This window comes from Mustela erminea, chromosome X (assembly GCF_009829155.1).
Source record: "Mustela erminea isolate mMusErm1 chromosome X, mMusErm1.Pri, whole genome shotgun sequence".
Taxonomy (NCBI): domain Eukaryota; kingdom Metazoa; phylum Chordata; class Mammalia; order Carnivora; family Mustelidae; genus Mustela; species Mustela erminea.
The window spans coordinates 36,367,169-36,393,116 of record NC_045635.1 but is presented as its reverse complement, the minus strand read 5'-3'; the positions used below and the strand labels follow the sequence as shown (position 1 = coordinate 36,393,116).

At 38.8% G+C, this 25,948-nt stretch overlaps 1 protein-coding gene and 1 non-coding gene across 4 annotated transcripts in view; both read right to left on the bottom strand.

The window, feature by feature from the left end:
* Window positions 1–25,948, bottom strand: part of DDX3X (DEAD-box helicase 3 X-linked) — a 29,390-nt gene that overhangs the window by 1,598 nt on the left and 1,844 nt on the right. The window contains exons 2-17 of one of the 3 annotated variants that reach the window (XR_004282391.1): window positions 23,708–23,765; window positions 22,119–22,166; window positions 20,191–20,323; window positions 19,091–19,249; window positions 18,908–19,007; window positions 18,370–18,505; window positions 17,212–17,297; window positions 16,441–16,539; window positions 16,172–16,332; window positions 15,639–15,783; window positions 15,405–15,549; window positions 15,028–15,209; window positions 14,822–14,939; window positions 14,423–14,576; window positions 13,965–14,104; window positions 1,928–2,041 (exon numbers count right to left, since the gene is read on the bottom strand). Coding sequence is in view for 2 of the 3 variants with exons in the window: in XM_032329529.1 (XP_032185420.1) it covers window positions 13,653–13,732; window positions 13,965–14,104; window positions 14,423–14,576; window positions 14,822–14,939; window positions 15,028–15,209; window positions 15,405–15,549; window positions 15,639–15,783; window positions 16,172–16,332; window positions 16,441–16,539; window positions 17,212–17,297; window positions 18,370–18,505; window positions 18,908–19,007; window positions 19,091–19,249; window positions 20,191–20,323; window positions 22,119–22,166; window positions 23,708–23,765 (1,944 nt within the window). In the remaining variant the exon portion in view is untranslated. Of the gene's footprint in view, window positions 1–1,927; window positions 2,042–11,088; window positions 13,733–13,964; window positions 14,105–14,422; window positions 14,577–14,821; window positions 14,940–15,027; window positions 15,210–15,404; window positions 15,550–15,638; window positions 15,784–16,171; window positions 16,333–16,440; window positions 16,540–17,211; window positions 17,298–18,369; window positions 18,506–18,907; window positions 19,008–19,090; window positions 19,250–20,190; window positions 20,324–22,118; window positions 22,167–23,707; window positions 23,766–25,948 lie in introns of those variants that run through there. The other 2 variants (XM_032329530.1, XM_032329529.1) reach the window with 2 other exon arrangements.
* Window positions 2,253–2,325, bottom strand: TRNAK-CUU. Its single transcript has one exon. It is a non-coding gene; the product is annotated as a tRNA-Lys (tRNA).

Below are 25,948 nucleotides of genomic sequence, written 5' to 3'. Positions count from 1 at the left end.
TAATTTATATTTAATATAAATTTAGATATATTAATAGAGCTAAGGAGATTAATAAATCTAGGGAGTATGCTTAAGTATAGTAATATATTAAGTATATTAATGAATCTAGGGAGAAAAATACATGTAATCATTTCTGCAAAGGCTAAAAAGGCATGTGACAAGCTCAACACCCATTCTCAATAAAAATTCAAAATTTGAACAGACTGATACCCTCAGTTGATATTATTCTAGCATCATGCTTAATGGCAAACACCCAAAGAATTCACAATTCTTATTTTAACATTCTAGTGGAGATACTAACTGAGGCAACTGGACAAGAAAAATGGATCAGAGGTCTAATAGTACAGTTTTAAGGAACAGATAAAATTACTTTATGTATTATTTGAGTGATTTCAGTATATCTTTAATAGGGTATATCTTTAACATAGTGTATCTTTTTTATAGTATAAATTATAGTTTGTCTTTCATAAATAGTACCATTTCTGCAATGAAAAAAAGAAAATAAAGAAACATAACCTGGCTAGTGCTGCCCTCCCCCAATTTGAGGTCTAATAATTAGAAAGGAGAAAGTAAAACTATTACATTTGTACATGTATACCTTGAAAAACCAGGAGACTCAACCGAGAAACTACTATAAAAAATGCCAGAATTCAGTAAGGTAGCAGAAAATAAAATATACAAAAATCAACAGCTTTCCTACATATAACTACCAGCTAGAAAATCTAATGAAAGAAGATACCTCATTTATAATAGCAACAAATAACATAAAACACATAGGAATAAATTTCACATGAAATGTGCAAAAATTATACAAAGAAAACTCTAAAACCATTACTAAAGTTACAAAAAGACAACCTGACCAGAGTTATCATATATGTAAATTATCCTTAAGTCACTTTGTAAATCAACACCATTCCAAAAGAACCTGAAAAATTTTTAGAGCTAAACAGATGGATTGTAAATGTTGCTTTTTTTTTTTTTTAAAGATTTTATTTATTTATTTGACAGACAGAGATCACAAGTAGGCAGAGAGACAGGCAGAGAGAGAGGAGGAAGCTGGCTCCCTGTGGAGCAGAGAGCCCGATGCAGGGCCCGATCCCAGGACCCAATCCCAGGACTCTGGGATCATGACCTGAGCTGAAGGCAGAGGCTTTAACCCACTGAGCCACCCAGGCACCCCTGTAAATGCTGTTTTTAAGAAATAAAAAAGCCAGGGGTGCCTGGCTGGCTCAGTCAGTGCAGCATACGACTCTTGATCTGGGGGTTGTGAGTTCGACCCCAACACTGGTCGTAGAGGCTACCTAATAAAAAATAATTTTTAAAAACCCTCTGTATTGGGGCGCCTGGGTGGCTCAGTCATTAAGCGTCTGCCCTCAGCTCAGGTTATAATCCCAGGGTCCTGGGATCGAACCCTACATCAGGCTACCTGCTCAGCAGGAAGCCTGCTTCTCCCTCTCCCAGTCCAGCTGCTTGTGTTCCCTCTCTCGCTGTCTCTCTGTCATATAAATTAATTTAAAAAAATTTTTTAGATCCTCTGTATTGTCAAAAACCAAAACACCATAAGCAACATGAAAACACAAATGGCCAAATGTAAAACAAAAACAAAAACAAAAACTATTTGGCTACTACTATAACAAAGAGCTAATCTTCCTCATATAGAGCTTCTACAAATCAAACAAAAGAAATAGACCAATAACGCAAAAGAAAAATCGCCCAAAGATCATTGGGAATGGACAATTAACAGAAAAAGAAATACAAATAGTCTTTTAAATAATGGGAAGGTGTTTGAGCTCATTCAGAAGAGAACTATAAAACTATCCAGGTTAAAAAAACAAAAAACATAAAACAGGATTAATTACATTAGCCAACATAGAAGTTTGCCAACACACTCAAATACGAAACTATGGAAAAAGAAGCACTCTTGTACCTTGTTGATGGCAGTGCAAACTGATGCAACTCCTGTGGGGAACTTGACCATATGTGCCCAAATTTCAGAGAATATACTTCTGTGTATGAAGTTAATCATTCATTGCAGTTATTACTGGAAATAACAAATGACAGAAAACAACCGATCAATAGGATAGTTGCATAATTACGGTATAGCCACACAATAAGACTATTCTGAGTACACAACTGTAAAAAGGAATGGACTCTATGTAGTGACATGCAAAATTTTCCATTATATATTGTTGAGTAGAAAAAAGGTATGGAACCATATACTGTGCTATCTATTTTTTCCTAAGTGAGCTCTATGCCCAGCATGGGACTTGAACACACAACCCTGAGATCAAGAGTCACACGCTCTGCCGACTGAGCCAGCCAGGCGCCTTGTAGCACACTACCTTTTATGAAAAATTAGGAGAAAATATATTCATAGATGCTTCCCTTTGCATAAAGACCCTCTAGAAGGATAGACAAGTAAGTAATATGTGGTTACTGGCTGGGATGGGGGCGAGGTGGGAATAAGACTTCATTGCATAACTTCACATATCGGGTGATTCTAAAATAAGTCAATGTATTCTCTAGGTAAAATATTAATTAAAAGACATGGTACCAGGAAGAAAAAAAAAAAAAAGACATGGTACCGAAAGCTATGAACACGGATGGAAGCGCAAGCTGGAGAAAGACATGAGATCAAGCCAGGGCTTTGAGATCGGTGACACTAAGGGAATGATCCAGAAGAGAGAGAAATACAGATAATACATTCATAGGTGAGAGGCCACCACAGAACAAAGTGGTCGAGAAAAGCAGAGCTAGATGGTCTAAACAAGAGCATGCCATACTTCTTCCGCGAGGAGGTAACAGAAGAAAGCATCGAAGGGAACACAAAGTATGAATCTGGCCAGGGGCGATGCCGGTTCCTCTCTTTACTTAGGGTTTTCAACAGAGCTGTTAGCAAATACATCCTGATCTTCTGGAACTAAATGCCTTTTAAAAACACCTTTCCTTTGGCTACTTGATCACTATAACATGTAAGCTATGGCTGTGACCACCTACTGACACTACCATTCACAACAGAGTTGACTCTGTCCCAGTAGAGAACACAATTATAAGGGCCATCCAGTGTTTTTTAAGCTAGTTTTTGGAAAGCTACAGACGGGAATATAAACCCAACTTCCCTATAGAATTAGATAAAACCTGAGTTGTATCCCACCCAACTCCAAAGCTGGAAATCAATTACCCACATTGCTGGGCTGTCAAAATTGAATCATGCCCCCTCTTCTATTTTTTTATTATCATTGTTAAAGCTGAATTCCTATCTCCAGAGGAATTACCACAGGAATCTTCCTTCCTGTGGTAACACACCAAAACAACAGACTTTAAAAAGAGTGTTAAGTTTCACTTTATGTATTTATACCTTATCTCCAAAACATACAAGCAAATTTCAGATGTCTGCGCAAGAAAATGAAAGAAGTAGAGAAAGAGAAATGAGTAGGCTGAGATTCAACCAGGGGTGTCGTTAATAAATGCCCCAGACCTCATTCCTAGAAGTGGGCTCAAGTAAAAACATGTCCTTAGAAAAAAGCCTGTCTATGACACTGATATCCAAAATAAATCTACCCCACAGGTCCTATCACAAGAAATACTGTTAACATTGTAGATCTCTTAGAAATCCACGGAATAAACACACTTACAAACTGCACATGGCAGTTCCCGTGCCCCTTGTGGGAAAGACGGCTTTGCCTAAGTGTATGCCAATTAAAGAAGCTTCTACAGGAAGTCACCACAGGACAATCCAAGGACACAGTTCCCTGATGAAAACTGACATTAAAATTTTGTTATTAAAATTCTGGGACATTATGGTCATTAGGTTCAGTGCCTGCTGAGAATTAATATGAAAGTAAGACTCCCAAGTACTCTCCCAATGATGAGTTTTAAGAAGATGAAACTGAAAAGATGTAAGGTTTCTTTTCTTTTTTTTTTTTTAGATTTTATTTATGTATTTGACAGAGAGAGAGAGTGAGAGAGGGAACACAATCAGGCAGAGTGGGAGAGGGAGAATCAGGCTCCTCAGCAAAAAGCCTGATGCAGGGCTTCATCCCAGGACTCTGGGATTGTCACCTGAGCCAAAGGCAGACCCTTAACAACTGAGCCACCCAGGCGCCCCAGGGTGTAAGGTTTCTTACAAGTTTCAGATAAACTGAATATTGCACACTTTCTGCACAGGCAGTTCCTAACTTGACTTTCGGGAAGCCTCTCTGTTCCTAACAGGAACCCTTCCAGAAGGGGAATGCCTGCATTAAATTTACGTCCATTTTTATGGTTGCCTTCAGCAGGAGTGTTGCTCTTAAATATCTAGACTGCCATGAGCACCAGCTGGACTCCTTCATCTATATATTCCTACATAAACTTCCTTCACAAAATGTGGCATTTCACGGAGACTCCTGCTTCATGGACATGCTCCAAACCAAGAGCATGATCTTGTGCTCCAGGAGCATGAATAAATAGAAGCGCTCCGGATAGGAAGTAGCAGATGATTTTTCCTGTTGGCTGGATATTCTGAGTTCACAATTTAAAAATGTGTTTTAGATTTAGATCAATTCTCCTCCAAATTGATCTATAGGTTCAGCACAATTACTATCAAAATCCCAGCAAGATTTTTTTTGTAAGGAAAAGCTTACATTCTAGGGCTGCCTAGCTGGCTCAGTTAGTAGAGCATACAACTCTTGATCTCGGCATCATGAGTTCAAGCCCCACATTGGGCATAGAGATTACTTTAAAAAAAAAAAAAGGAAGGGAGGGAGAAAGGAAGGAAGGAAACTTTTTCTAAAATGTATGTGGGGGTGCCTGGGTGGTTCAGTGGTTTAAGGCCTCTGCCTTCGGCTCAGGTCATGATCCCAGGGTCCTGGGATCGAGCCCCACATCGGACTTTCTGCTTAGCGGGGAGCCTGCTTCCTCCTCTCTCTCTGCCTGCCTCTCTGCCTACTTGTAATCTCTGTCAAATAAATAAAATCTTTTTAAAAAAAGAGTTTAAAGATTTTTTAAAAATCCCTAGATGAATATCCATAGATTAAACCTCACACCTTAAAAATGGGCTCAAAATGGATCATGTACTTAAATGTAAAATTATAAATTAGAAAAAATAGGAAATCTTTAGGACCTAGGGCTAGGTGAAGTGTTCTTAGATGTGATGCCAAAAGCACAATCCGCAAAAGGAAATACTGATAATTGAGCTGCATCAATGTTTTTAAGAAACTAAAAATGTTTGCTCTGCAAAAGACCCTGCTAAGAAGAAAAATAAGCAGCCTTCGTGTCCATTGATGGATGAGAGATCCAAAGACAAATACCATATGATTTCATTCATATGTGGAATTTATTTTTTTTAAGACATTATTTATTTATTTGACAGACAGATCACAAGTAGGCAGAGAGAGAGGAAGGGAAGCAGGCTCCCCACTGAGCAGAGAGCCCGATGTGGGGCTCAATCCCAGGACCCTGAGATCATGACCTGAGTTGAAGGCAGAGGCTTTAAGCCACTGAGCCAGCCAGGCGCCCCCATTCATATGTGGAATTTAAAAAACAAAACAAACAAATGAAAAAGAGAGACACACACACAAACCAAATAAACTCTCTCTCTCTTTTTTTTTTTTTTTTTTAAATAAGGCCCCACACCGAGCATGGAGCCCAACATAGGGCTTGAACTCACAACTCTGAGATCAAGACCTGAGCTGAGATTAAGAGTCAGCCACCCAACTCACTGAGCCACACAGGTGCCCCTCAAATAAGAGACTCTTAACTGTGGAGAACAGAGGATTACCAGAGAGGAGGTAGGTAGGGGGATGGGTGAAATAGGTGATGGGGATTAAGAATACACTTATCTTGGGGCGCCTGGGTGGCCCAAGCAGTTAAGCATTTGCCTTTGGCCCAGGTCATGGTGGAATCGAGCTCTGTGTCAGGCTCCCCACTCAGTGGGGAATCTGCTTCTCCCTCTGCCCTGGCCCTGCTTATGTTCTCGCATTCTCGCTCTGTGCTCTCTCTCAAATAAATAAATTTAAAAAAAAGAAAAAAGAATACACTTATCTTTTTTTAAAGTAATCTCTAAATACAACATGGAGCTCAAACTCAAAACCCTGAGATCAAGAGTCACAGGACCTACTTACTTAACCAGCCAGGCTCCCTAAGAGTATACTTATCTGAGCACTGGAATTGTTGAATTGCCATCTTATACACCTGAAACTAATAGAACACTGTATGTTAACTACACTGGAATTAAAATAATAATAAAAAGACAAGCTATAGACTGGGAAAAGATATTTGTAAATCACATATCTGACAGAGGACTACTACCTAGAATATATAAAGAACTCTCAAAACTCCAGAGTACAAAACCAATGAATAAACAGAAACAGACTCACTCATACATACAGAGAACAAACTGGTGGTTTCCAGAGGGGAGGGAGTTCGGTGGGGTTGGGGGGGTGGCAATAGGTGATGGGGCTTAAGAGATACAAATTTGCAGCTATGAAATAAATCATGGGGATGAAAAGTACAGCATAGGGAATATAGCCAATAATGTTTCAACAACTTTGTATGGTGACAGATGGTGGCTACACTTATCATGGTAAGCCCCATGTCATGTAGAGAATTATCAAATCCCTGAAACTAATGTAACATCATCTGTTAACTACACTTCAATAATTTTTTTTAAACCTCAGCATTGCAAAACTATCAACTATTTTAAAATGAGCAAAAGACACACACATATATTTTACCAGAGACTACAGAGATGGCAAATAAGCACCTGAAAAGATGTTCAACATCACTAGCCATTAGGGAATGCAAATTAAGACCCCAAGGAGACACCATCTCGCGCCAATCAGAACAGCCAGAACAAAATGTGCTGATACCGAACGCTGTGAGGATGCAGAGAAACTGGATCTCTCGTGCATTGCTGATGGGCATCTGGAAAATGGTTTGGCAGATTCTTAAACTAAACATACACTTACCATATGATCCAACAATTGCGTTTCTGCCAGAAAAACAAAAATCCATGTCCACACAAAAGCTGTACACAAGCATTTAATGCTTGTAGCAACCTTGATCTGTCATCGTCACAAACTGGCAACAAGCCAAATACCCTTCACAGGCTGGATAAACAAACCAGGGAACGTCCATACCACTCAGCAATAAAGAAACCAACTCTTTGCGACAACTTGAATGGCTCTTGAGGACATTGTGTGGAGTGACAGAAAAGCCAATCTCAAAAGGTCACACACTGCACAAATCCATTTATGTTAACAATTCTGAGATGATATTTTAGAGATGGAAAACAAACAAGTGGTTGCCAGGGGTGACAGGGTGGGGAAGCAGGAAGGGAGGCAGGTGTGGCTCTAAAGGAGCAGCACTAGGGAGATCTTAGTGGTAGAATAGTTCCGTGGAGGTGGTTATATGAATCAACATGTGATAAAACTGCATAGGACTACACACACACACACATAAAACTGGTGAGAAATGGAGGAGGTCTGTGGATTGTACCAACGTCAATTTCCTGGTTTTGATGTATTAGTTATGCCTGATGTTACCAACAGGGGAAACTGAAAAGTACAAATGACCCAAATGACCTCTTTGTACTACTTCACAACTTCCTATGAATTTATCATTTCAGACTAAAAAACATAAACTTAAGTTTTATCGAAAATATAATTGTATAAAACCTGTTTAGTACAGGGAAAGTGTGAAGCAGCAGAAAATCTTTGTTTCAACCAGAAGAAGGAACTGCCTCTATTTTGGCAGATTTCCTTCTAGTTTTCTACACATTCTCCAAAGAGTTGAGCTCGTTCTGCACACTCCAGTTGAAACCTACTCCTTCCTCAATCCTCCCTCAACCCAGAGCAATTATTTTCTCTACATCGCTAATAATTGTAAATGGCGGCTTAATATTCTTAGCACAATATATAAAATTAAACATTCAGCTCAATTTCCACTCAGAAGGAACAGGGTGAACAAAAACTCTGGCCGAGTACAGGATTGTCCGCACAAGAGCATCATATTCAGCTACAATATAAGGCAGGGGGAACTTAAGAGCTACCAAGGGAGATTGGTGCCACACCATTGGACCAACTTAATAGAGTGCCATTAATTTGGCTGCAGTATCTACTGTAACTTGGAATATAGAGATCTTCTGCCATGAAGTACCTGAAACATGATCATGGGCATTGGAAGTTTTGGAACACATGATAAAGGGTAGAGAACAGCAGACTCCATACCTAAGTTTGCTGCATCAGAATTGCCTGGGGAAATTAAAAGCAGAAGCAAAAAGCAAAAGAGATTATAGAGTGAATCCCCAAGGATAGATTTTATTAGGAGTTGCCATAGAATCATTTCCCAGATTCCCTTGCTGCAATATCAAGTTGGGGAACCACAAAAAAAAAAACTAGGTTCTAAGAGGACAAGGACTACATTTGAAATCAACACTACACATTCCCTAACACTCAAGCAGACCCCAAATCAGCTTTTGAATGAGTCGTTTTTGGATTTGGCCATCCAAATGTTTACTAGATAACCCACTAGGATCCTACCAGGTGACTGGGTCAGGAGTGGAGGTTCAGAGACGGTTCCGCATCCAACTAACCAACCGATGTCAGGTAATGAGACGGGCTGATGACAATTTAGGTGAGTGTGGAATAGAGTTAAGAGTGGAAAAGGGAGGCATTTTTACTTCACTTAGCTCAAAAGGAAAATGTCATGGTGCCACACTTGATCTCAGGATTAGGGTTAGGTAACCCTAACCCTAAGTTCAAGGCCCTACTTAAAAAAAAAAAAAAAAGTAAAATGTCATCCTCAGTGTAACAAGGAAAACAGGAACCCTCAAATTATAAACCATGACTAGATCTGCTAACACAATAAAATCAGGACTGAAACCAGACATCCACAGAAAACCTTAAGTCAGAATACAGACATGTGTCACAGTACTAACAGGCCCTCTTAATGATCCTTTGAAGGGAAAGGAAATTAGGGATGTGGTCATGTCCCTAGAGGATAGAGATAGCATCAGTACTTCCTTCTTTTTAAGGCCAAACAGCATTCCATTCCATGTATACACATTTTGTTTGTCCATCCGCCAGCTGATTGGCATTTGGGTGGTTTCCACTTTTTGATTATTTTGAATGCTATGAACATTCGCATGCAAACATAAGCTGTAAGCTTGTTTTCGTTTCTCCTGGGTAGAATTCTCCTGGGAGTAAAATTGCTGAGTCATAATGTAATTCTATGCTTAACACCTGTTTTGAGACTGCCGCTCCTCTTACAGTAAATGTGTTCATCTGTTTTATGTTTTCTCCCATAATAAGCATCTTTGCAGGTCATGAAATATTCTTCCACATTATAATTAAACCTAGTGCCTTGTGTCAAAATATTCCTATTTCAGAATTACCCTGAAGACAACCCAATCAGGTAGAGATAGGCAAAACCTGGGGGGTGGGGGTGGGGTGGGGGATGGACAATGAAAATGAAAGTGGAGAAGAGTCATTAGAGAGGAAACCATATTACAAACAGACTGAACATGCTGGAAAGTCCATCAACTGAAATGAGGATGAGATGTGAAGCAGAGCAGGTTTAAACCTATCTGGAATCGTGTTCAATGAGAACAGAAGAGAAAAAAACCCCGATACTCCTAAAATGCAGTGAATGTTTGGAGCCTCTGCATTCCAGTGGGAAGGCACATTAAGACCTGTGTCAACACCTAGATAGCTTAGTTACTGAGCTTCAAGAACAAGCCTGTGACCATTCAACCAGGTCACTTAGGAGCATTGGGGCAGGGGGAACAGCTACCCAGAATAGAAAAAAAACATTTATATAATTTTAAGCAAAGACACTGGGAACATTTTCAAACATGGCCCCACTAAGTCATTTTCGGAAAAAAGTATCTGGTTTTGAAATTCAGCCAAGATGGTTACGAAAAAATACCAGGAAACTGCTAACATTGGGTAGAGGGGGAAAAGGACTAGTATTTTATATTTAAACATATCATATAAATTATTAAAAATTAAACTACAAAAATTAACATAGTACGCAAGTAAACCTGAGTTATTATAATCTTAGCCCTGCTAGACTAGAAATAATTCTCAATTCAGAACTGCAGTCCCCCCAGATAGCTTGTGTTCACTCAAAAGCAAACTGGAACCATTCTTAGAATCCAATTTCACCCTTTGTCACCTTCAGTCACTGTCTTGTCAATGCAGCCGTCCTAACATAACCTCTTTCTACACTTTTGACTAAACTCAGGCTCCCCTTCCTCTTTCCCACCTTTAAAACCAATATGGTATGCTTCAAAACTCTGCCCTAAAAACAGGTTTGCTGCTATGAGATCATGTTGAACTCTGAAAATAACTATCCAGAGGCAAGTACTTTTCTACAATGCTCATGAAAAATTCTCAATCATACCACAAAGAACTCCAAGAGAAACAAGGTGAATTAAATATTTTCCCTAGGTTTAATCATATGTGATTGCCAACACTTCACCACATTTGACCCCCCCCCAAACAAAATAGTCCTTTTGTATGGTTCAACCTCACTTCTCAGAATGGGGCTTATCCAGACCATCTGTTCTTGGTAGTTGAGGGGCCTGCAGCTATGTAGAGTAATGGACATCAGCAAAGAACGCAGAGGAAGGGTGCCCATGCCATCTCTATCACCCTGACCCCAAATACACTTAGAAGTGGGCTCCATGCCCAACATTGGGCTTGAACTCACTGACTGAACCACCCAGGAGTTCCCCTTGCTCCACCCCCCCCAGCACCAAATACATTCTTGATCCCTAAGTGTTCACCATCACTTGGATTACTAGTACTTTTGCTTCTAACCCAACTTCTTCCACTTCAAATGACCTTCTCATTAAATGCTTCAAAGAACAAAGAGATTCCCACCCATATTAAGCTGCTCAAAGCACAAACCAATTTGCAATACATACTATACATCACTAAGGACCTCTTAGATTCCCATCTAGTCCAACAAGTCTTTTTGGGGCCAACTTCATCGTTTATGACAAATACTTGTATCAGAGTAATTCTGTCTCCAAAAGGCATCTCCAAATTAGCACTGGACAGCAAACCAAAAAATATTTTTTAAAAAAATTACACCTTACAATTCTTCAGGCAAGAGCACAACTTTATTTTCACCTATAATAATAAACCACAATTGACAACAACAAAGGAGACTGTGCAGTTCAACTTTTTATTTTAATAAAATCAGAATATGCACAGCACATGCAGTGCTAGCATCTAAACTAATACAGTAAGCAATTACTAAAGCTACAGTGACTTGAAGTTCAATCTTTACATTCAGCAAGTTTAAATCCATTCTTATGTGATTTTTTGAAACCTTATTAACTGAAAATATTGCTTGCTGATACAACTTGCTCAAACGCTACCGCTGAATGTACAAGTCACTGAATATGCCAATACAACAAAGATAACCACATGTTTGAGGATTGCAATGTGCCAGACATTCACTGAAAAAAAAAAAAATACACACAACTAAACAAAACTCACGCAACAAACATCTGAGAATCTGGACACTTCTTATCAGTGTTTTGAAGTGTATCATTAATATCTTAAGACAAGTGTATCAAAACCTTGGCATGATTTAGTTTCAAGTCGCCAATTTTGTTTTTACTAACATCAGAAAGTTATGGCTACACTGCCAATGCCGGGTCTGCTTAATTTGACTTAAGAGTTTAATATGACTTAACATTAAAAGCTCACACTACCCCGAAATATATAATTTCACGCATACGGTGACATTCAACATTCAAGTGCCAGTGTTTTTGTACTGTCTTTTGGTCAAGTTTCTTTAAACTTTCAAAGAATCACTTTTAGGCTTACAAAAATAAATATTTGTCAAAATGTTCAATAAATATTACATAAAACTAGCAGCAAAAAGTATCTAGAAATCTGTCGTGTGCAAATAGTTTTCTTCCCGACTATTATTCCCGTGGTCCCAAATAAATTTTAGAATCTAGTCCCATCCCCTTCCTAGACAAGCTGCGTTCAACAATCTCCAAGAGACAAAATAAGATTGGAAGTTTAAGGACACGCACACAAGACATATATATAAAATTCTCTGAATGTGCAATAAAAGAAGTACTTTGTAAAAAGTTATGGGCAAAATGTACAAGGGCCTAAACCTAGACTAATTGAAATAGCACCATAACAAATGACCTCAATACTGTCAAGTGCACCTACTTAATAAAAGTTTTAGAACAAGGCACAATACACTTGAAAATCTATTGCACTTTAGGAAATTTTTGCCGTCTTCCTATGCCACTGTAAAAAGATTGAGCGTTTTGATCACCGCATTCTGGCCACAAAATTAGCACAGAATTCAAAGTGGCAGAGGCATTTTAGTGGTGGACAATGCTCATCTTTGGCCAGATTTAGCATAAACAGACTATAAATACAATGGAAACCTATGCAACTAAAACTGACTACAACTGCACTGTAGAGCAGAATCGACACCTTGTGCAGTTATGTACATATTTCCAACCTGTGTGATCTCAAAAGATTTCAGTTTGTTACTCTTCTGGAGCCATTTTTACAAAGTCTATAGTAAGCCAGTTTAACATCTCAACGCAGCTTGAACAGAGTAATGTGAATCGGCATTTAAAATAAAGCCTGCTGCATTAATTCTTCCTGTTCATACCCTCTTGACCAAAAAACATCAACACTAGCATGCGTTATTAGACCAAAAATCACCCAGGGCCCCGAGGAGGGCTGGTCATTGCTGTGGTCAGCCATTCTACCATTTCAATTTCATTTATGGCAGGCATTTAAAAAGTCTAAGTAGATGAATTCTCCTAAAAACCTATTTCAAGTTATCAGACCTTTAAACTTTCCCTGTAATAATATGCCCACATTTGGCTAGCTCATAGTTAATGATCTGCCTAAACATTGAAAGAGGAATTGCTGTATTTACTTGCATTAACTTTGAAAACAGTGCTTTGAATGTATGCATGTATTCATACATCACCTCATCATGACTGGAATGGCTTGTTTAAAGACTATCAGGTTCTAAATACCTATCCAGGATAGAGTGAGCAAATCAGAACTTTAACTTAATACAGTTTGCCACATTAGAAACTAATTCCATTATTATGCTTCAAGACGTTTGTTGTTTTCCCCCAATCTGCAAGTATCAAAAAGCCCTAATGCAGGCTACCGCATAAGTTTTTTCCTTATAATATTTATGGATGAATCGATGATTCCTGTTAAGTTGTATCACACCTGTGTGCCAAGGTTTGATTTTAGCCCAAGTTCAGTAAATTTATTTTGTCAAAACAATTGATATCTTGAGCATTACTGAGCCAACAGGACATCAAAATAAAAAGTTGTCTAAAGTTAAAGGCACAGTACATTAACAAACAAATGATCCTCAGTCACAAAATTATAAATGCAGTTTGGGATGGGGGTTGGCGGGAGGGGAGTTAATCCAAACTACAGCAATGAAGTCTTCGAACCACCTTCTGAACAGGGCTGCTGATTGTTCCTTTCAATTCTTCATGTGACCTTGAGCTCCCTTAAAAAAAAAATTTCAGTGGAGAATCACAGCTGGTAATGTACTGCGAGTTCTTGAAGCTACACAAGGTATAGTCTGGCTAAGTTACATGTGGTTTCCATATTAGCTTGTTTGGCAGGGTGACCTACTGCAAAGCAGGTTCAGTTACCCCACCAGTCAACCCCCTGGGAGTTATAATTTCCTCCATATCCATCACTGTTGTAAAAGCCTCCATAGCCACCTAATGAGAGATTTAAAAAAAGAAAGAGACAAATTAATTAAGTCAGCCACTGTTAAATCTTTCCCTTCTTTAAATACTTTGATGTCACATTACTAAAAGCAATCTATAGGGCAGAACTTCCCCCAGTGTTTTTAATCATGCTCTGAAAAAGAGGACTACAAGGAAGAACCCCTTCCCAAAGACAGGTTAAAAAGAGGACTACAAGGAAGAACCTCTTCCCAAAGACAGTTACCTCCACCAAACCCTCTGCTGCTGCCGTGGCCGCCGCCTCCACTGCGGCTGCTGCTTGCGCGGCTGCTGCTGAAGCTGGAACTGCTGGCACCGCTGCTTTGCCGATAGTCTCGGGCACCGAATCCTCCACTGAATCTGCTACTGCAACGACAAGGTGTGTTGGTGGTTCTCGGGAAGATGCAATTCTACCAAATAACCCAGTTCTTGTTAACACTTTGCCGTGGTCAATTTCTGTTGCAATACCAAAGTTTCCCTATCCAGCCCTCTTTTCCCTAACAGTGATCGTAAACACTGTAGCGGCGAATGACTGGCTTTAACTCAGTGTCATCTCTTCTAACACCCCTCACCCGAAGGATCCAGGCAACCTAAGAAACATGAAGCCCACTCAACTGAACACTGGAAGAGTGAACTGTGGACACAGCACCATCCCTCTCTTTATGCACCACCCATACGCCTTACCTCTTCGACCTTCCACGACTGCTTCCCTTGTAGTGGTGTTCATAAGCCATGTTTTCTAACCAAGACGGCACTTCTTGTTTAGCTTCAACAAGAAGATCCAACAAATCCTTGGTAATGTTTATATTCCTCTCATTAAAGAACGAGGTGGCAAGGCCTAAACCAGTTCCAAAAAGTACATAAATTAAGGTCATCCACTGAAACGTAGTATTCTTACTTTCCTATACAGCATCTTAAGTAGAATACCATGCAAAGAGAGAACGAGTCATTTGTATTGCGGAGACAGATTTTAACCACATTCCTTAGAAACAGATTTCTTAGATCTAAGGTCCTAGAGAGTTCTTGGCTGCACATAACCCCCTGAAAAACCACCACCAGACCATCAAGTAACTGAACACTTACCAAGGTTCCCTACACGTCCTGTACGGCCAATGCGATGTACATATTCTTCAATATCACTTGGCAAGTCAAAGTTGATAACATGTTTCACATTTGAAATATCCAGTCCTCTTGCTGCTACCTGGAAAATAACTTTTGTTATATATGGCGCACTTCAAGCCAAACACTGAACATGCTGAACTTGAAAATAAGAACTGTCTTATACATACTGCTGTAGCCACTAGAATTGGGCTTTTTCCTGAGCGGAACTGGTGAAGGGCCTCTTCTCTATCTCGCTGAGATCGATCTCCATGGATACTGGTACAAGCATATCCTTCATGGTACAAGAAATCTTCCAGAGAATCTGCACCCTTTTTGGTCTCCACAAACACTAAGGTCAGTGAATCCTTGCCTGATTGTGAAAAATTACCGGATTTTTGTCACTAACAGTGACTCAGTTCTCTTTACATTTAGTAAACATGCAAAGACAGGCAAATAAAAAAGACTTTTAACCAATGTTCTGAATGGGGAGGAAAAACAGTAAAGGCAATCCAAATGGACTCTCATCACCTAAGCCACCAATGTGATGCTAACATTGTCATTTTACCTGTTGCGTTTAGGAGATCAAGCAAAAATGACCGTTTATCGGACTCTTCCACCCAAACGACTTTCTGTGTAATATTCTCAGAGGTAGAGCCAACTCTTCCTACAGCTAAAAAGATATACTCATCCAAGAAATCACGGGCCAGCATCTGGGAAAAAAAAAAAAAGTTTATCATCTACTGAGATTCCCAAGTAGTACAAATTCCCAAGTAGTAAAAGCGGCAGCATCAAACAATACCTGTATTTCCTTAGGGAAAGTAGCACTAAACATCATAGTGTGGCGGACACCCTTTGGTGGCATAGTATCTTGTTCAACTATCCTACGTATCTGAGGTTCAAAACCCATATCCAACATCCTATCAGCTTCATCTAACACCAAGTATCTGCAAAAAAAAAAAAAAAATTTCCGTTTAGAATTTGAAAAAAGATAGTTTTATTATAGCTGTTATCATAGTAGGAGTTTGATATAAATTCCTCACACTGCATGATCGGACTCGTGTACAGGAAACCTAGCCCAGGATTTGTGCCATCGTTCACAAGCATACAGCAAAACTAGCTCTCACTCTCCCAATCTGGTTATTCTCAGCCTCTACTAAAAAAAGGTCCTTGATTTTTCAACATTGTAAACAGCCAACTTCTTATAAAAGTTAGAGGACTAAAAACCATTTCTCAATCTTAAAATGTCAACAACTACTACTTATTACTTCTACAAAACAAGTGGCCCATAATTTAAAAAATTATTACATCTTATGCACTTAAAAATCAACATACTTGCAAAAGTCTAATCCAATCTTTCCTCTTTCCATCATATCCACTAGACGACCTGGAGTAGCTACTAACAAGTGGCATCCACGTTCTAAGTCTCGGATCTGTTGACCAATATCAGCACCACCATAAACCACGCAAGGTCGAACTCTGGATCGGTATGAAAACTGTAAGCAAAGAATTTTATCAACTTCAAGGCCAACACTTTTACATGGTCTTAAAACATTTCATTAGAATCAATAGGAAAGCCAATAATCCCTCAAATGCATACTTACTTTCCTGGCTTCCTCATATATCTGTACTGCCAATTCTCTAGTTGGTGCTAATACCAAGGAGATTGGGTATTGCTTGCGACGCCCATACCTTCCATTTTCCTAAGAAATAATTTAAGTTAAACTCTTAACATCCTTTTTAAAGACCCATTACAACATAATTCCCTTCAGTAATTTATAGATTACACTTGAAAACTCCTTTTCATTCAGTAACTTGAAGTGGGAAGTTTGTTTTTTTTTTAAGATTTTATTTATTTGACAGAGATCACAAGTAGGCAGAGAGGCAGGCAGAGAGAGGAGGAAGCAGGCTCCCCACTGAGCAGAGAGCCCAATGCGGGGCTCGATCCCAGAACCCTGAGATCATGACCTGAGCCGAAGGCAGAGGCTTTAACCCACTGAGCCACCCAGGTGCCCCAGAAGTGGAAGTCTTTTATAAAGAGCTCTCATACAGAAAGTTCTCTCAACATCTACTTACAAAAGTTCTAACAGTAATGTCCCATTGGGTCTGCCTTCTGCTCAGGTCATGGTCCTGGGTCCTAGAATCAAGCCCTGGCTAGGGCTCAGTGGTGAGCCTGCTGCTTCTCCTCCTCCCCAGCTTGTGCTCTCTAGCGGGCTCTCAAATAAATAAAATCTTCAAAAACAGTAATGATGGTGATCCATTTAGGAGCACCTGGCTGGCTTGGTAGAGCACACAGTTCTTGACCTCAGGGTGGTGAGTTCAAGCCCCACACTGGTCAGAGCTTACTTTAAAATAAAGACCCATTTAATATTTACCTTCATGGCCCTCAAAGCCTCTCCTGGACCATCTGCATAAATCTGACTCAAGATGGGTAAGAGAAACGCCGCAGTTTTTCCAGACCCTGTTTAAGGGAAAGCATATTCTGATTCAATCACAGAAAAACCAGATTATTTTTTAATATTGGTCCCTGAGTTTAACTGCCCTATTACTAGTTAATTAGTAGTTTTACTTTATGCCCAAATGAATTTTCTAAAAATTAACACCTAAGTTAAAAATACCAAGAAGTGACTTCTTTGAGCCATCTGTAACAGGAGTCAGCAAAAGACCCAGCCTATCTTTGTAAATAAAGTTTTACTGGAACACAGCCACACCAAATTTACATACCGTCTATAAGTGCTTTCATACTACATAGCAAAAATGAGTTGACTGGCAATGAAGACCATATGGCCCATAAAACCAAAAATGTTTATTTTGTTCCCTTACAGAAGAAGTACACCACAAACATCAATAACAAAGTAGTATTCGCTTCTTTGCACTTGTGTGTGTAAAGAGAACAGCAATTTTCACTCAGAAGTGATGTCAATTTCAATTTCTAACACTTCCTTATAGGTAACTATAGATATTGATGGTATAAAGGATGACATTCTCACTCTTCTATCTCTTCTATAGTGAAGAAAAAATACCGAATGATTCATATAATTTTTAATGGGTGGGGGATTTGCCACCCTCTTTCATATTGGTCAAACTCACCAATATAACAAAGCCTGTACTCAATTGAGAGGCTCTACCCCCATTCCCAAAAGATGGGAGGTGCTCCTTTTCCATGAAGCCACCTTCCCCTTGGCCATATTCCTATGGATCACAGGCTATTCTAATCTTATCCTCCTTATCTCACATGTAATGTTACAGTGCTTATTTCCCACGAATGCATGAACAATAATCTATTCCTCTTGGAGCAGTAAGGGCTGAGGACTTTCTATAGGCCCTAAGGTGAACACTGGAGATAACAAAATCAAAGATCTAAAACAAATACACCAGCCGGCTACTGCCTGTGTCAAAGTATAATGATGAGTCCCAGAAGCTTCCCCATGAAACTTATATACCCCATTGTGGGTTTTTTGGTACTAGTTTCATAAGAACAAACCCAGTTACAGTATTCTTGATAATTTTTTACTTTCATCAAGTAAACTTACCTGTTTGAGCACAAGCCATCAAGTCTCTTTTCTCTTTGATAATAGGAATAGCGTGCTTTTGCACTGGAGTTGGGCGAGTATAACGAGTAAGCTCAATGTTTCCCATAATAATTTCTCCCATCTCAACATCACTGAACTGTGAAAGAAATTCAATAGGGTTAAAATAGCTAGAAATGCTATCTGGAGCCATTTTTGCTTTACATTAAATCGGGGGGGGGGGCCCTAATAGCGAATTTGTACTATACAGCTGCTTCACGTGAAACGACATTACATTTTGAGAAAAATCAACTCCCAGGTTTAATCTGGGTTCTTCCTATATTTGACCCATTTTCTATTTCCAATTATTAGTAACGGAGACACTGAACTCAATCTTTCCACAAACCAATGAGGCGGGTTTTTAATGTAACTATAAAGACTTCCTAAAGTAGGTACAACTGGCATTTGCTTTTAGGAAGCCCACCTCATTTTGACATGCTGTGAAATGTGAAAAAGCTTACACTTCCCTCTGTGTCTTAAAAGGTCAAACACAAATACTTACACTTTCAATATGCGGAGGACAGTTGTTGCCTGTTGCCTCAACTGGAATGTCGTCGTATTTCTCAAAGTTAATCCCGGTGTTTCCTCCAGAAAAGAGTTCCCTGAAATCAAAAGATTGGTAAGTCTACTTGTTATCCTAGCTAATGCGGCTTTATCACAATTAACACACATTTCAAAAACTTACTGTTCCAAGCGTTCACTTGGTGGGAGTGGTTTTGACCAATCATCTTCATCTGATTTATCACACCAACGACTATTTCCACCACGTTCAAATTTGCCAAAACCACTTCTGTCACCACGGCTGCCGATGCCATCATAGTCACTCCGTCCACGATCATCAAACCTGAACAGCATAAGCAACTAATCAGAATCGTATCATTTAACCACTATCAGATTCCTAGAACTACTCTAGAATCATACGTAGAGAGAAACTCCTCATTATGCTAACTTCAAGGATGTCAATTTTGCTTACTCTTACTTGACAAATAAGGCCTTTAAACTCATCAGACTGTGTTATTTACATACATCAAGTATGTATCCCTCTTGAGTTCTGTAATATTTTACAGCCTACACAGGCCTCATACATGCTGAAATTAAGAACTGAGTCTTAAATATTTGGTATCAGCATGTAACTTACACTTTTATTTAAACTTCTCATCCAAATATATTTTAGTGGTAGGAAAAAGAAAATAGCACATCAAACCTCAATTGTCCCAGTTATATTAGGATGTCACTTATAAGGACAAACAATTCACCTGTGTGACAGACTTTGGATAAAAGGTAGAAAATAATCCTTACCTGAATTAAGATGTTTTTAGTTTTAGGCCTGTTTGCGAAAAATCAGGACACACAGGACTAACCACAGCTATTAGGCGCATGAGGTCAGTTCACCACTTGTGTAATCAAAAATATAAGGTGTTTAAAAATCGTCATGTAGAATATCCACAAAAAAATCTCAACCATATTAGGCCATTCACTAGACAAACTTTACTCCTTTACATATACATAAAACTAAAGAAATATAAAAGTAATCGATTTCAGTATGTCCAGGGGCACATTCTTATTCTCATCTAGTTTCTATACAACAAGTTCAATTTAGTTAAGACCTCCTACATTTAGAAAAATAAGATTACACAAACTTAATGCTTAACATCCAAATAGGTGATCTACTGGGAAAAAAAAACATGCTTAATGATCAGGGTATAAGAATGAGTACTTATCAAATTAAAGACCAATTCTTGAATTGCATACACGTAAGACAAGATCAGTAAAAAAATCACTTACCTTCCCCTTGATCCACTTCCACGATCACTAAAGAAACTAGATTTCCCTCTGGAATCACTACGAGATCCGAAACTGCTGTATGCATCCTTATCTTTACTAGAACTCCACCCTGAACTGTCTTTGTCGTAGAATCCTTCAATACAAAAAAAAAGAAGCAAACCCATTTTATTTTATTAAATAGAAATTTACAATACCTAGGTCTCTGAATTCAAAGCCTTCTAACTTGATCTCTGTGAACTGGAAGGACAATGGGAATATCGTGGTACCAGAAGTGAACCAAGATTCAGAGCTGGTTTGTAATCGGCACACAAAATTTTTAAATATTTTTAATACTACACAACACTGTGCACTAAATCAAGCAGTTTGACAGTCTAAAAAGTGTTCTAAATGAATAAAATACCACTGCTAAAAAGGTCAATCGCATTGCCTATAAAACAATTGTATGACCAGCACAGGCACAATTTAATTTCCATTTTATACGTGTGAACCCAGTTTACTAGAACAGCTGCCTTTGTTTCAATGTTTCCTAGAGGTGCTCTTTATTTAATACATTCCTAAAGGTGTCAGATTACTTAATACATTATTTTCCAGATTCAATAGTAAAAAGTACAACAATGCTCTGTTCACATGAAATGCATACTATCAGACAAGAATCAAGAATACCTAGAAAAAAGGAAAATCCTCATTCCTGCACACTGTTGGTGTGGACAAATTCTTAGGTACAACTATAAGCATTCAATAACAGGGAATGAGAAAGGTATAAATTAGCCCAACAGGCAGAGGCTTTAAAGACAAGCAGTAGATGATTTAAACTAGTTTCAGCAGCACTTTATTAAATAGAGATCATTTACAAGTTACTTTCCTTCAGACTGGTGCCTTTACCATTAGCCAGCCAGGTGATCAACAGACTTCACTAGCAATAAAGAATTTTACATTTCTAAGATCTCTTTCAGTTCTAAAAGCTCTATACTACCTCCCCTTTTGATCTCCTGTCACTGGGATGAAGAGGGAAAAGCACTGAATATACACGAGGCCAATTCCAACTAGAACACTCTTAAGAATAAGAGAACCCACAACAATAAAGACAATGTACAGTAATTAGGACAATGATATGCTAATTAAGAGATTATAAAATGGATTTTATATCCATGTATTGCAGGGACAGTGCAGCTGATAAAGACTGCACATGCATATGGAAGAATGACAGTAAACCACAGGTTTCTGTGGACTTCACCCTCCTGATTCCGCCTTCATCATCTTCCTTCTTCTTAACCTTTAGTTTTCCAAACCTTCACTCTTCCTCTGAATCTCAGATCACCTATTTTATGGAATATACAGACCCAGACAACTGTCCCATAATGAAGTATCAGTCTATCACTGTATTAACAAACACAATCAGAGAAGACCAGGTGTTGTTGACACATTAGACAAAACCTTTCAAACTAAAGCAGTTAAGGGCAAGGAAAGGACATGAATGAAACCAGAGGATCACTCCCAACTTACTGCGAGCATGCCCAGTGCTATGATCTGTTTATAATCGGTTAACCTATTCTGCAATAACCCATCTATCTTTTTTGACAGCTCTGCAAAACAGAAATAACTGGGTTATCACTATGCAATTTGTTTTACATAGTAGGGTTCCTACTCACCCTTTTCAAATTGAAATCATGATGTGAATGATCACAAACACAATCACAAAGTACAACACTAGTAAGGTTGTACAAAACCATGTCCTTGGCCACAGAAGAATATGACATAGGAAATACAATTTTCCACTGCATGAATTTAGATGAGTTTTCCCAAAGAGCATTAAGTCCTAATATTTGAACCAAGCACCATGTTTACGGACTTCCCAAAGTGCCTCATTTTTCCCTAGGCTCTGACTTCTTAAAAACAAGAATTAGGTCTACCCAAGTTGCTTGACTTACCTTTAGTAGCTTCTCTGTTCCTTAAGTGAGGAGGAATATAGCGTCCCTCTAAAAGAAAGAATATAAATTTAAATGCCAAAACTTCCAGTTAAAGCTTTTTACAAAAATTTGTGCAACTAAAAAATGGTCCTGGAACAAATTTTTTTAGTATCCAGCCACCCAGTCTCTTATTTGGAAATTGAGGGGGGGGGGAATGAATCTGCTTTTACTTTAAATGCATACTGCTTTTTAAGAACTGTAAGTGGGGGGGTTGGTAAATAAAAAATCTGACTTGGAACCTAATCACTGAAATCCAAAAATAAACAGTTTGTCTCTAATGGTTAACATAACACAACTTTTTTTAAGGGCCTGCTATTATTTCAGAGAAAGGTCATAAAACAGACACAGTTAACAACATGTAAGTATTACAACCTCACAGACTACTATAAAATAAATCATGTAATTAGACACTAAGTATTTTTATTTCCATCCTGGTTAAATTCCCAAAAATGGACGATATACATTAAGGAAAAACAGCAAAGGCAAAAAGGATTTCAAGAACTGGAGTTTTAACTTAGAGCTTGCTAAGCCTATAGTCAACTTGTTCTGTAGGCAAGCAAGAATACAGCCTAGACAATAGATGAGAAGGAAAAGCAAATAATGTATAATACCAGGTAAAGGAAAATCAACCTGCTCTATTGCTAAAGAACCTGCAACTTAACTTCCCTTTCTACTTTTGGGTTGAATTAAATATTAAGTATCTCTATTAGGTAGGATGATCAACTCTCTAAAGATCTTTATCTTGGCAAATAAAGTAGAATATAAAAAATACCAAGTAACTTTGTGCTCAGCAAGGCCCTTCTTGCCTAAAAATGAGGCCACGTCCTTTACCACCTAACACAGTGCTTGGAAAAAAAAAAAAAAAAATGCTTTCACACCCTACATTTTCCCCCCTCCTTTTCCGGGGCAGGGGAGTTAATAGGAAGAGACCTGACCAGAAGGAACCTGAAGCTGTCCTAGTGTCACAAAATAAACCAATAAACCACCTACACCTTAATACTAATCTCTAACAAGTCTCAAAAAAGCAAAAACAAAAACTCTGAAAAAATGAAATAAAGCTTTTACATCTAATTTCTTTTCAAACAAATGATGCAATTTAGCATTTAAAATCCTAACCACCACTCAAGATTGTTATAGCCTGTTAAGTCTCATGTTCTTCACAGGAAAGGGTTAACTGTAGCTGATGAATGTGTATGTTCCCTTTACTGAATTTAATTCTGGTAAATAGGGATAAACACATTCCCACCACCTCTAAGCTTGGCTCAAGATTCATAATGAACACAATCAAACACTTCCAAGGATAATGTGTGTTCTACCAAGTTCTTTTTTTAATGACTATTTACTAAAGAAAATGAGTCCCTTTCTTTTATTACCACAAGGCCACAATGTTATGATTATTAATTACACTACATAATTCTACAAACACTGACTATATAATTCTTTCCACAGCAAAACGTGGAGGGGAAATTCTTAAGCTTTAAATAAGTCCAAGAAAGCATTAAGTTATTAATGCTCTAACATTCAAGAAATTCATAAAACGGTTTACTTACTGCTTGCTGTACTTCCTCCACTCTGATTATCGGAAGAGTTCAGGTCTAGGCCAGCAAACTAGGAAAACAGAGTTAAACGGTTAGCAGCCCGTGTGTTAAAGTATTACACTAAGAAAAAACTAGTCCTGCCCTCCAGCACTAAGTAGCACTAGCTGCCCAGCCTGCTTCGTGGGGCTGATGGGAAGGTCTTAATGAGAATATGAACTAAGAATGTGCTTTGAAGACTGTAAAATTCTAAGCAAACCCAAAATAACACTGTTTATAGTACAGAAAGCAGCGCCCTAGGAGGCTGGTGTTATCCGGTAGAAACTGGGTCCAAACTTAAGTCATCCAATGAAAAATGGATTTCTCCCTGTAACATCTTCCATCGTAAAAGCCCCCAGAAATTATTTTAAAATGTCAAAAAGACAATGGATTCATCTTTACTCCAATCATATTTGACAAATGTTTCCAATGCCACCAACCTCCTACTTGAAATTATTTTAAGTCTACAGAGCACACCTGAAAAATAAACTAAAATTTTAACTATTTCTTCGTTCTTTTATCCCTAAATGTTGCACAATTGTTTTTAATTAGGGTAGCACTCCTGGGTGGCTCAGTGGTTTGTGGGGTGTCTGCCTTCCGCTCAGGTCATGATTCCGTGGTTCTGCCACAGAGCTCCTCACTGGGCTCCCTGCTGGGCCAAAAGCCTGCTTCTCCCTCCCACCCCTCTTGCTTGTGTTCCCTCTCTCACTGTCCCTCTGTACCCCCCCAAAAAAAAATATTCTTAAAAAAAAACAAAAAAAAACAACTCTGAGTTAGGTTCTACCTATTTATTTTCCCATTTTCAAGATCTAGATTAAGTTCAGAAGATTTTGAACATAAACTGCACGTGACATTCAACACTTTAAGAGGAATACATTTCACTACATTTAATCTCCACTTCTCATCCCCTTACACTGAACGCAAAACCTCAACTTTCTACAAAAAGACCTGCTATGTTTTCTCATTTTACGACTCAACAGAAACTACATGCAAGCAAAGGGGGGGGGGGGCAGGACTGCATGTGTCAAAAGGAGCAGCTTAATTTAAGAAAGCCACAAAAAACCAAATCACACAATACTGATGCCACCTGTTTGCAAAGGTGACGTAAGTCTTCTGTTAAAAACTCCAGATTGATACTGTCAAATTGCAAGCATTATCAATGGAGTCACTGAAAATTGGAAGATTTTATTTTTCATGTGACAGACAGGGAGAGAGATCACGAGGGGGGGGGGGGCTCCCTGCTGAGCAGTGCGCAAGACCCTGAGATCACAACCTGAGCAAAGGCAGAGGCTTAACCCACTGAACCATCCCAGCAGATGCTAAATCTTAAAAAGAAACAAAGTATGATAGGACTTGTAGGCACCTGGCTTCCATAGTTTGCATCAGCAAAAACGCTGACATGCTGCTTTCTGTTAACAGATACTTTAAAGTCCAAAAGAAGAGAAAGTCTTTTTGCACTTGTGTTACAAGTTTAATTTTACACTGAGCAACAGGAACAGAAAGTCCTTTTGCACCTGTGTTACAAGTTTTGTTCATTTTACACTGGGCAACAGGAACGATAAAGATCACGTTAAAGACTACTACAAACTCTCAGGATTACACTGCTTCATTCCTGCCTCTAATCTTTTTAAAACGGCACCACCGATACAGAAAATGTTAAAATTGGAGATAGCCTGTGCTCTTGACAAGACATTCTATGCGGTTCACTCAACAAAGGACGTGTCAGCAATTTGGAGAATCTAAGTGATTTATTAAAGGGGGAAAAATGCTCCCAAAGAAACAGCATTAAATCTCTAAAAATATTACACGGGACTACATTAAAACCTACGATCAATTTGTGTTACTAAACTTCGTTTCAGGATTTCTCTGGCGTCCGTAGATAAATACTTAAAGGATCCCACATCCCACCTAAAAGCTTATCGGAAGCACCGTGCTTCTGTTGCAGAGGGATGCAGACTTCCTGCTACCAAAGCCCATAACCCCTCCTCCTCGCTCAGATCACACGTCCTCCTCTAATCTATCCCCAAAGCCTTAGAAGAGGAGATTCCGGTTAAGATGACAGACCCGGAGATCTGACCTATTTCACAATTTCACTGCACAGGCAGCAACAAGTCAACAACAAAGTGTTTATTTCCCTCAAGCTACATTCCGGGTATTTTTCCTCCGGCCGATTCCTGGATCAAACGTCACTGACACGGGAATGGTCATACAACCCGT